This window comes from Xyrauchen texanus, chromosome 13 (assembly GCF_025860055.1).
Source record: "Xyrauchen texanus isolate HMW12.3.18 chromosome 13, RBS_HiC_50CHRs, whole genome shotgun sequence".
Lineage (NCBI taxonomy): Eukaryota > Metazoa > Chordata > Actinopteri > Cypriniformes > Catostomidae > Xyrauchen > Xyrauchen texanus.
In genome coordinates, this window is record NC_068288.1 from 10,009,375 (window position 1) to 10,022,014 (window position 12,640).

Genomic DNA, 12,640 nt, shown 5'->3' on the forward strand with positions numbered 1-12,640 from the left:
ATACTCTGGTATAACTGGTATTTTCAAATGTTAAAGAAACCCTTTATTAGAAAATAATTAGAAAACCAGTTATTGTAAAAAAAAGAAGGGGGATTTGTGTTTGTATATATCTCTAAAGTTCCAAATAAAACAATGATGAGAAGAAAATTAATGTAAAGTCCAAGACAAAAGTATTGTTTTGTTTTTATTGAACATAAACAAAATATACATCTACAATGGCATTATATTCATACATGAAAACAATAAAATAATGAACAGGGTGCACAGATAAAATTAAGAAATAATAAAAACAAAAAAAAGGAGAGATTCATCTTCCAATAAACCAAAGTTTTTTATCATCTTAAGGAGTTTGCAGGCTTGTTTAGTCTTCATAAATTTCAGTGATGGAAAATAGTTACAAAATAAATCACTTTTAAATACAGAGAAATATGTTTTTTCTTTATACATTTACATTTGTGTATAAAGAATTTACCCAGAGTCTTCATTATGTTAATAAAAAAATTCAATTTTTTTTGTCATCCAATAACATTCCAAATACAACATGGGTCTTAGAGAAAGTAGGCAGTGATTGGATTTTTGTCTCCAAACAATAGGACATATTTTCCCAGAAAATATTTGAATACAATAAAAGAAGAGGTGATCAGTTGTCTCTATGTCAATTTGACAAAAAGTACAAGTATTGTAGTAAAAGTTAAATCGAAGTCTTAAAAATTCACTTGAAGGATATATACCATTAAATATTTTAAAGTGAGTTTTCTTCACTTTAGGAGCCACTGGAAAAAAAAATATACTGGATTTGCAATTTTTTTGCAGTTGGTTTATCATAAACTTGTAATATATCATTACGATATAAAATTGTAGGACATAATTTAGAATTAAAGGAAGAACAAATATGTTTGTTGGGAAGTGTTCAAGAGGTCGTTACCATCAAAGAGAAGGGATGGGATTTCACATAAGCCATCTAGCGAGTGAATAAAAGTGTTTTGTACGAAGTGAATGAAATTTTTTGGAATGGCATTTATAATAAGTTCAAATTGCTTGCGTTCACAATATAATTTAGTGCAAAAATCTTTAAAAGTTAACAGATTCCCATCCTCATCCATTAAGTGACCTACAGACCAGATACCCTTTTCGAGCCAATCAATAATACATATAGACTTATATCTGGATAAAACAAATCTGTTATTCCAAATGGGGGTCCTATGTGGGGTAAAGTTGTGATTATATAATAACTTCCAATATAGCAAAATTTGTTCGTGAAAAGAAGATAATTTGACTGAATTTTTGAAATAACAAAGTCACATTTTAATTAGAAATCAATTCCACCCAATCTCCTAAATATAACTTTGGGAATGGTAAACCAAAAACTATTTTCATTAGTTATAAAAATGTTTAACCATTTAATCTTCAACAATCCATTTATACAATGAAAATCAAAGGCTTGTAATCCACCATTCTCGTAATCTTGAGTAAATTGTGCTCTCTTAAATGTAATGTACACGCTTTCACCATATAAAATTAAATTGATTAATAGTCTTAATATTGGAAATAGAGAGCCAAGATGAGGGTAAATACACTTGGCAAGACTCTCCATTTTAGTTAAATAAATCCTTCCAAATATAGATAAATCCCTTTGCATCCATACATCTATTCCAGATGATTTGTTTCTCCTTAACAACTTCAACTTTGGAAATGTGTATACCTAAATATTTAACATTCGACTTGATTGAGATATTATTTATTGGTTCAATGGAGCAGTCGTGTACTGTGGTAATCTCACATATATCAATATTAAGTTTTAAACCTGAACATTTGGGAAAATAATTAATTTAAATTGCTTTGGGAATCTGATCAATAGCTTTTAAAAATAGTTGTGTCGTCCGTCAATTGACTAATCACAATTTGATGTCCAAACACATTTTTTACAAGGAAAGCCTTCCAACTAACTTCCTGCCATATGTGAACAATTCCAGCTCGATTTCAACAGAGTTCATAACAAACAGGAAACGCGTGTGGCGTGAATTGACAGACGTACTACTCGACCACTCCCACACCGAGGGGTCGAATCCCACAGCCAATCGCATCGAACAAGAAAGGCGGGTCTTCCGCTTACGTGAAGCAAATTTCACTGGCAATCTTCGAAGCCCCACCTTTTGTGTTTCGCGCACCGTCAATCAAATATAAGAAAAAAAAATTGACCCGAATCTCCGATCACAGCCCGTCTTTGATAAAAACAATCATGTTTGGAGTTTAAATGAACATATAACCCTCCAATTTTTTTTTCATTTTCGCGCTATGACTGGTACGTAATACTTAGCCCGATCGAAGCACAGCACCGCCGGTGAGTTTGGAGAGCCATTAGCCAAGCGAGCTAGCTCAGTGTTTAATCTTTCTCAGCAGCGACGCTAACCGTTAGCCAGTTAGCTTTTACTTTAACAAAGTAAACACTTCTAAAGACTGCTGCTCGGGCAACAGAACAGACGAAAGAACAGCCGAATTCGTTTGAATTCCTGGCGGTTTGGCGGGTAATCTCCGCCTTTTTCGAGGTGGGAGTTCGTTGGGCATGAATGTGTTTTGAGTTTTTTCTTTCGCTGTGTCTCCGTAGCCCCAGAACAGCCAGCGAATCAGCAGGAAATGGCTGCCTTGGACGTGGACAGCAGTCAGAGCGAGTTTCTGCAGCCGGCCAGCGGCGCCCAGGACCAGGTATTACGTCCCACAGTTGGTTACTCGCTTCCCCGTCGCTGTCTTGCGGGGTGTTTTGGTGAAGTTCACACGTTTTAAAAATAGGGTAAAAGTCTAACACTTCCTGTGAGCCTTCGGTTTGTACGGCCACCCACTTTCTTACCCTTTTAAACCCGCCCATTGTGGGTCGGACAGACTCGCCACCGTCGCCTTTCCCGTTTTACCTGCGGTGATCCCGGGTCACCCCCACGACAGGGGAGGACCCCTTCACGGGGAAAAAAGCCTCCACCCCTACCGGGGCTGTCACGTATCTTCCACAGCTCAATCATTCCCCCTGGAGCGGCTACATGCGCAGACCTGGCAAACAGAGGCTTTTTGTGGCCTTTTAGTCTTGTACATTCGGATTTCAAAAAATGTGGATTACATCTTAACATTTCAGAGAACAAAGATTGTAAGCGTTGATAATAGAATAAAAAAATCATGTATCACAACAACCCTAACATAAAGGACTTTTTTGGGGAATTTATTAAACCATTACTTTTCAACCTGAAATCAATAGGATAAATCTGTCTTCAATTAGGTAATGCTTTAATTTAAAGGTTGTGGCTTTAAAGATTTATACCTAATTCATAACATTGAGGGTTGGATTTAAAGCTCATCTCAATGAGTGTAATTTAAAGTGTGAACAAAGAGTTGTATCTTGTATATCTTTATTGATTAAATTACTATTACACATTTTAATTGTTTATTAGACTAATTGTTGTAAAATGTATGCTTGTGTGTTGTGCAACCTTTTCAAATAAATTAATACATTTGCTTTAATGGAATAGTTCTCTTATCATTTACTCACCCTCATGCCATACCAGATGTGTATGACTTTCCTTCCTCTGCAGAACACAAAAAGAGTTTTAGAAGAATATCTCAGCTCTGTAGGTATTTACTATGCAAGTGCATGGTGACCAAAGCTCCAGAATCACCTAAAGGCAGCATAAAAGTAATCCATAAGACTTCAATGGTTTAATCCATGTTTTCTAATTGGTGTGGGTGAGAACAGACCAAAATGTAACTTCTTTTTCACTGTACATCTTGCCATTGCAGTCTTTAGGTGTGATCATGATTTCACTTCCTAGTGCTTGACGCATGTGCTGAGTGCTAGATGGCTCTAGGAAGCTTAATCGAGCTTGATTGCCAAGGAGACTGCTGATGTCAAGAATTATAGTGAAAAAGGATTTACATTTTGGTCTGTTCTCATCCAAAATTGAGCCAGATATGTATTTAACCACTGGAGTCTTTTGGATGACCTTTGAGGCCTTTTTGCTTTTTTTGGAGCTTCAAAGTTTTGGTCAACGTTCATTGCATTGTATGGACCTACAGAGCTAAGATAATCTTCTAAAAACCCTTGTTTGTGTTCTGCAGAAGAAAAAGTCATACACATCTGGGATGACAAGAGCGTGACCAGTTTTGGGTGAACTATTCCTTTAAGAGTTAGCGTGTTTGCATGCGCTGTTGTTGTAGTGGAGCTACAGTCTTGATCTGTCTGTTCAAGTATGCATGACACAATGCACAATCAAATATTTGAAGTAAGGACTTGAAATACAGGTCACTTCGGTACATGCATACATATAATGGCAAGGCCAATTGTGGTCCAATTAATGCGTATACATTCTGGAAGAAGCTGAGCTACAGTCTGATTATCGAGGTCTGTAAGTCCAACTTGGCAAAATTCAGTCTGGTTCGATTTCTAAAGTGTTTACATAATATTTTAAAAAGCCATTATTGTTTTAGCCTGACTAAATTCCAACCCCCTCCACAGCAGACCACAGACCTCATGGCCATCCAGTTGACGGGCTCATCTGATCGCTGGGAGGTTGTAACACCTGTGAGCTCCGTAAAAGACGAGTCGATGGTAGTGCAGGTATCCAGCGGAGGATTCCTGGGCACCAATGGGCAATATGTGGTGCCACTACAGACTATGGCAGGGCACACCCAGCCTGTTTTTGTGACAGCAGGGGTAGATGGAACCAGTGCCAATGGGGTGCAGTACCAAGTTATCCCCCAGTTGCAGGGCACAGATGGGGCATCATTAAGCTATGCAGCATCCACTGCAGATGGAGCCACGATGGGCACTAACATTGCTATCCTTCCAGATGGTACACAAAGCATTGCCACAACCACCAGTGCTAATGACCTCCAGGGCCTACTGAGTCAAACTGGGCATATGCAACATATTCCCACAGTCTCATGGGCTGGCTCAGGGTTCGGCACGCAGGGCCAGGTTGTCACTAATTTACCGATGGGGCTGCCAGGCAACATCACGTTAGTGCCAATAAATAGCTTGAGTAACATGGATCTTGAGTCTCTGGGATTGGCTTGTGCTCAGACCATAGCAACAAGCATTACCGCAGATGGCCAGCTCATTATGGCCAGCCCCACATCCACAACAAGTGAGAACCAGTGTGAAAGTGGTGGCAAATGCACAGAGCCACTTAACGCCAACGATTCTAATACTAATGCCTTTGTGCCAACCACCACCTGTTCCACAACTATGTCACTCCCCGAGACGATAGATGGGACTGGAGTTCTCACCCAAGCTACTGCCGTGTCTGCCGGGCAGCAGGACCCATCTTTCATGCAGCAGAACCACACCACCGGCACTGAACAGGTAGTGCAGCTCTTACCAACACAGATGGCAGATGGAACGGCGCAGACACTACAAAACATGCAGCTGTTGAATGCTGGTACGTTTCTGATACAAGCCCAAACCGTCTCTCCCACCGGACAGATCCAGTGGCAGACCTTCCAGGTTCAGGGTGTTCAGAACCTGCAGAATCTGCAGCTGGCGGCTACTGGTGGGGTCTCGTCCCCACAGCTCACCCTCGCCCCAGTTCAGACCCTTTCTTTCGGGCAGACTTGCACAACAGGAGCAGGGGGTCAGATCCCAAACCTTCAGACAGTCACAGTCAACTCTGTCGGTCAGTACCAACAAGATGAGAACACAGATGGCCACTCAGGTGCGCAGGAAAACTCACACATTCATAACAAATGTGATATTTAAAAACTAATTCTTATAAGGATAGTTTAACCAAAAATGCTCTCATTTCCTCACTCTCATGCAATACCCGATGTGTAGGACTTGCTTAATTGCTTAATTGTCTGCAGAACGCAAAGATTATTGGTAGAAAAGAAGTCCTTAATTGTAAGTGAATGGTGATTAGACCTTTGTAGCTAAAAAAATATCACATTAAGGAAACATTGAAGTAATCCATATGATTTGAGTGTTTAAATCTACACAGATCAGCCACAACATTAAAATCACCTGCCTATTGTTGTGTAGGTCCCCCTCATGCGGCCAAAACAGCGCCAACCCGCATCTCAGAATAGCATTCTGAGATACTTTTCTTCTCACCACAATTATACAGAGCGGTTGTCTGAGTTACCGTAGACTTTGTCAGTTCGAACTAGGGTTGTGCCGGCTGACCAACATCACGATGTAGAGCCACCATCGTGATGCCACGCCCCCTTTTGCGAGTCTTGCTAGTGTGACTCACTAATCCTAGTCTCTTCTATAGTTAACCTAAAAACTTTGCAGGAATTGCTCTGTAAATTAAATTGAGAATATAACTAATGCATATTTGCTATTTTAAATACTGTAGTATATGCCAGAGACGTGACGTGTTAATCTGTGAAAATACCGTGTCAGGCAGGCTACACAAATATTGATCTTGACATTGTTAGCTTCTTGTCTTTTTTTTTTTACATGTCTTACACTGTTCATTTAGATTAAAATATTTTATGTTGTAGGCTACAAGAAAATAGCCTTTATTAATTAATTATTAGTAGTTGTAGTGTCTCAGAAAATCTTGCTCATTGTCACATAACTCTTGTATACACTGAAGCGGCAGTTTAAGATAAACCCAGACCAGCGAACGTCAAATAACTTTTGTCTGGTTAATACTTTTAAAAGAAAAATTTCCTTGGCCATAAATCCATAATGTCAAATCAAATGAAAGAAACAAGGTGAATATGAATAACACACATTTATTAAAACATAGAAGAACAAATAAAGAACAAGCGGAACAACGCTCAGACCGAAACTCGGCATTAACATTTCACTTATAATTAGCAGCACAATTAACTTCAGCACAGGCTACAAAATAAATTATGTTATTGAAATATTGTAAAGTGGTCATATGAACTACACAAATGATCGCTTAAAAAATAATATGCAAAATCGAATAGCTCCAGAACGGATGGCTGAAAAATGCGTAAAGAAGTCTAATATCTTTCACCATAGACCATGTTTAAATTTCGATGTTTCTGGCCAGAAATACCAACATATTCACTTTATCTGGTTTTAATAAGCTGCAGATTGGAGTAACTACACTACCCGCTGTGCTGAAGACCCGCTCTGATGGAGTACTGGTAGCACATATGCACAGATATTTCCGTGCTAAACTTGCCATGAACGGAAACCTTTTGTCGTTTGTTTTCCACCAAGTCAGCGGGTCCTCTTCCCCAACAATGGCCATTTCCTGCAGGTACATGGTCATTTCTGCCTCAACCTTTTGCTCATCAGTGAGTAAAATAACGAAATTATAGTTTTTAAGTGGAAAATAATATTTATGTAAAGAGATATATTAAAATAAAAAGTGCACAACTCTTCTTAAGTGAAAGCTAAAAAAAATTGTTTTTGAAAATTATATGAAATTATAAAATGCCCCGCCCCACTCCACCGACGATATCATCGTCCATCGCAATGTTTTACTGTCAACATCGTCAACTGCCAATTTAGGGGACATCGCCCAACCCTAGTTCGAACCAGTCTGGCCATTCTCTGTTGACCTCTTTCATCAACAAGGCATTTCTGTCCACAAAACAGCTGATCACTGGATGTTTTTTATTTTTGGCACCATTCTGAGTAAATTCTAGAGACTGTTGTATGTGAAAATCTCAGGAGATCAGCAGTTACAGAAATACTCCAACCTGCCCATCTGGCACCAACAATCATCCATGTGATTATATAATCAGCCAATCGTTGTTTGCCAGATGGTTGTTGGTGCCAGATGGGCAGAAAAACAAAAAACATCCAGTGAGCGGCAGTTCTGTGGACGGAAACGCCTTTTTGATGAGAGAGGTCAACAGAGAATGGCCAGACTGGTTCGAACTAACAAAGTCTTTGGTAACTCAGATAACCACTGTATAATTGTCGTGAGAAGAATAGCATCACAGAATGCTATTCTGAGATGCAGGTTGGTGGCACGAGGGGGACCTACACAATATTAGGAAGGTGAATTTAATGTTGTGGCTGATTGGTGTATATCTTAAACTATATAATAGGTGTGGGTGAGAAACAGTCCCTTTTTACTTTAAATCTCCACTTTCACATTCGTTTTCAGATGTGAACGTTAAAATAAACAGGCACCACAGATGAATTTCAGGTGTAAAATTGATGGTGGAGATTTAGAGGTGAAAAAGTCTTCAATTTTGTTCTGTTACTCACCTCATATCATAATATTGCTTCTCAAGACATGGATATAAACACTGGCGTCATATGGAGTACTTTTGCTTGTGATTTTTGGAGCTACAAAGGTCTGGCCACCATCACTTGCATTGTATGGATCTACAGAGCTGAGATATTCTTCTAAAAATCTTCATTTGTGTTCTGCAGAAGAAAGTCGTACACATCAGGGATGGCACGGGGGTGAGTAAATTATAGTAGAATTTTAATTTGTCAATTTAAATTTTGAAACGTATATGTATAAAATCATGACCACACACGAGATAAGGACTCTAGTCGTATCATTAACCTTATAAAAGCTGTTTTATTCTACATGGGGAAGGGTTGCCCTCATTGGGGCTGCTATTTTAGAATCACATAACCAGCTGAATACTACTCGCTTAATCTCAGTAACCGTCTTGTTATTGGACCCTTTCTCTCTTGGATTAAAGAAATCCTGGTTTACTATGCATAGTTAGTTTTACAATGCATCTGTTACTGAACCATTGATTAGAATGATTCTGCAATCACACCACTAGGTGTCACTGTAAGTCCAAGATGACATGAGCAAACCATTACTGAGTGCTCCTTTAAAAAAAACTCTTATCCGGTAATCACATGTTCAACATTTATTGAAATTCATTGGTCAAAATGTGTGGGAATCCTGTTTGAATTTCTTTAGATGCTGACCTTTTATAAAATGTATTTTACTCCGCAATCACTTTTCAAGAGATTTTTAACATGATAGATTTTTTTTATATAAGTCAAACCTGATCAGTTTTAAGAGTTCTTATCGAAAACTAATTTTTAAAAACTTCATATAGGTTTTTAACCACTTTACCTTTTAATATATATATATGGCAGCTTGTATGGTGTAAAATCACTAAATAACATTTATACAATTTATCTTAAATTTCTTGTAAAATATTTGTCATTTTTGTCCTGTTTCATAACCTTTTTGTATTTCTTACCTGCATGTTCTTGCGTGTATTCTGTTCTAATGTCCTCTTTGTTTTGTTGTTGAAGAAATTCATATCAAAGAAGAGCCAGAGTCAGATGATTGGCCAAATTCCACCCTGAACACCAATGATTTGTCCCATCTTCGTGTGCAGTTGGTTGAGGATGATTTGGAAGGGACTGGGCAAGAGGGAAAGAGGCTACGTAGGGTAGCCTGCACTTGCCCGAACTGCAAAGAGGCTGGAGGAAGGTAATGCACACTTGTTCATGTCAAAGCACAAATCTGTTTTAATTCCCAGTCTGTCCAATTATTTAAAAACCTTCAAACCACAGTTGAATAACTGGTATTGAACTTAAAATATCATATTTTAATGTATTTACCCGTGTGTTTAACTTCAGAGGTTCAGGTACGGGGAAGAAGAAACAACACATTTGTCATATCCCTGGGTGCGGTAAGGTGTATGGCAAGACTTCTCACCTCCGAGCTCACCTGCGCTGGCACTCAGGAGAGAGACCATTCATTTGCTCCTGGAGTTACTGTGGCAAGAGGTTCACTCGTAGCGACGAACTTCAGCGTCACCGCAGAACACACACAGGTATGAACACACTGGAAGACATGAGGGATTATTTATTAACTGCTTCAATGTCAGACATTTTATTAGAAGTGAGAAGTCATGCTGTTGTTGTAAACTTTCAGTTTGCTTCTTGAATTGTCAGGCTCACAGGTTGCACCAGTGTATGAGAGTTCTTGGACTGGATGTGTGATGAGTAGAGCTAGAAGTTGTTTCACACTTTTATTTTGTTTTTCAGGAGAGAAGAAGTTTGTGTGTCCAGAGTGCTCGAAGCGTTTCATGCGCAGCGACCATTTGGCCAAACACATTAAAACTCACCAGAACAAAAAAGGGCTAAACTCCGTCTCTGGGGCGGGTCAGACAGAAGCTGCCGCCCCATCGGACACCATCATCACAGGCGGTGGAGCCACTCTCATCCTGACTAGTCTGCAGCAGGCTGGCACTCAGAACCTCATTTCAAACTCCGACCTCCCGCTCCAGCTGGTCACTGTGTCTGCCAGTGAGGTCATGGAGTGATCAAAATGCCGCCCACTTTCACAGTTTATCTGCTTTTCACTATCAATTTTTATATATATATATGATAAAAGAAAAAAAAAATATATATTATAAATATATATATTTTAAAAATGACTTCTCCATTTATGTTCTGTAGCAGTCTTTTGTACAAACAAGGCAAAAAATGACATTAAATATGGTTCCAGTTTCCGTGCACATTCACACACTCACATACACGCAAGCACCTACATACTCAAATGAACTCGCTCTTATACACTCACATATATACACAGAAATGCCTTATTTTGTATCATAATCTGTAGGATAAAATGCTGGAGTTGTATGTGTTTTTACTTTTGCTCATACATTTGTTCAGGGGATGATCATTTGAGAGTATGATTGCGTAATGGACATTATGGTACTCAGAAAGCAGGATACGTATGTGTGCGTGTGAGTGATCATAGTGAGAATGATATAAGGACAGTCTGCTGCGAGGGAGAGTTACTCATGAGCTGTCCATTTTATCCTTCCTCTTGGCTGGCCTTCGTCCAAATGTGTCTTCACTCTTTGCTTTTATTTTTTTATTATGCGACGTCAGGTTAGTGGTCTTTGCGCTCTTGGTCTCATGTCCTCTGGATCATGTTCGAGGATCTTTTGATTTTACTGTTCTGCCGCTCACGTGCAACTCGAACAAGACATCAGACGGCAGAGTCGAACAGCAGTGTAAGAAACTTCCTTTTTCTTGTATCGTTGTTCTTATTGCTCTCCAGATTACCTTTTGTAACATTCATAATGTCTCTTCTATTGTTTTCTTCAGCCCCAAGCTGTTTATAGCCACAATTTATGTAGTCTAATACTGATTCTATTGTATCAAAGACTCTTTGTTTTGATTACTTTTTAAACGTGAAAAATTTGATGTTACTTTTGTACAACATCTTTTTTCTTTCAAATGGAACACAATTAAAGTCGGAAACCTTCCTATGACTCTTCATAACCAAAATGTTTAAAGTGCTTCAGTTTGGTGTTGTGTTAGTGCAAAATAACTGTGTTAAAACAAAGTTTGTGTATGCAAGGCCTCTATTTTGTCCAAAGAGTGCAGTTTATAACTAAAAGTGTGCTGAGAACTGTATCCCACAATGCAATGTGCTTGACTGACTGACCATTTCAACTGCCTTTCTTTCACATTATTTGATCAAACTAACAAATACAGATTTAATTTCTGAACCACATATTCATGGTGCATATTGTTTTACATACTGTGTTTATATAAAAAAAAATTTTGCTGCATGCTAGCATTCTAACCTGAAACTAGTTTCACTTTTTTTCCTGGACTGTATAGTAAGTGAATTTCAAATAATAAGGGAAACCGAAGGCATTATACAGTGATAAATGTTTCAAACAGCAGGATGACAACGTGCATGTGAGTTTTTCATACAAATGTAAAATTTAGGCAGTCCACTCAAATAATGACAAAAAAAAGGAGATGTTAAGAATTGTCTAAAATGACTTGTAAAGTTGCACTGAAATAGGAAGGTCAGGTGCATTGTTTTGTGTAAACAGTTCTCTGCAGTGTGCTCCGTTTTGTACCACATACTGTAGGTCACATAGGTCAGCTGGGTATCCTGTGCATGCTGGAAATCTGCATAATAAGCATAGTATGTTAGTATGCTATTACATTTATAGTCACTCATTTTAAAGGAATAGTTCACCCAAAATCATTACTCACACTCATGCCATCCCAGATGTGTATGACTTCCTTTATTTTGCCGAAAACAAATTAGGTTTTTAGAAGAATATCGTAGCTCTGTAGGTCCATACAACACAAGTAAATGGTGGCCAAAACTCTGAAGGTACATGAAGTCAGCATTAAAGCAACCCAGAAGACTCCAGTTGTTAATTCCATGTCTTCTGAAGCGATATGATAGGTGAGTTTGAGAAACAGGTCAATATTTAAGTCCCTTTTTACTATAAATTCTCCTCCCAGCCCAGTAGGTGGCGATATGCACAAATAATTCTAATTGCCCAAAGAAGGTTGTGAAAGTGAAGATTTATATATAAAAAAAAGGACCAATATTTATCTGTTTCTCACCCACACTGATCATATTGCTTCTGAAGTCATGGATTTAACCACTGGAGCCTAATGGATTATTATTATGTTGACTTTTATGTGCTTTTTGGAATTTCATATTTCTGACCACCATTCACTTGTATTGCATGGACCAGAGCTTAGATATTCTCCTAAAAATCTTCATTTGTGTTCTGCAGAAGAAAGAAAGTCAGACACATCTGGGATGGCATGAGGTTGAGTACATGATGAGAGAATTTTCATTTTTGGGTGAACTAATCATTTAAGATAGAATATTGTCTTCTATTGCATGATTACATAAATTAATATGCTGTACTGCCACATGTTGTTCTGGACTAATGCTATTCATAA

General features: G+C 38.4%; 1 protein-coding gene across 7 annotated transcripts; it reads left to right on the forward strand.

Annotated features, from left to right (window-relative positions):
- Window positions 1–242: 242 nt before the first annotated feature.
- LOC127653530 (transcription factor Sp3-like) lies at window positions 243–11,569 on the forward strand. 7 transcript variants are annotated; one of them, XM_052140224.1, is made up of 7 exons: window positions 243–2,341; window positions 2,606–2,703; window positions 4,499–5,693; window positions 8,351–8,383; window positions 9,206–9,386; window positions 9,536–9,732; window positions 9,947–11,569. In XM_052140224.1, exons 2-7 carry the CDS (start codon window positions 2,635–2,637, stop codon window positions 10,222–10,224), a joined length of 1,953 nt encoding a protein of 650 aa, XP_051996184.1. In that variant the 5' UTR covers window positions 243–2,341; window positions 2,606–2,634; the 3' UTR covers window positions 10,225–11,569. The 7 variants fall into 7 exon arrangements, with proteins under 7 accessions (XP_051996184.1, XP_051996179.1, XP_051996180.1 ...); XM_052140219.1 differs by having other exon boundaries at window positions 243–2,302; window positions 4,496–5,693; XM_052140220.1 differs by having other exon boundaries at window positions 243–2,302.
- The last annotated feature ends 1,071 nt before the right edge of the window (window positions 11,570–12,640 follow it).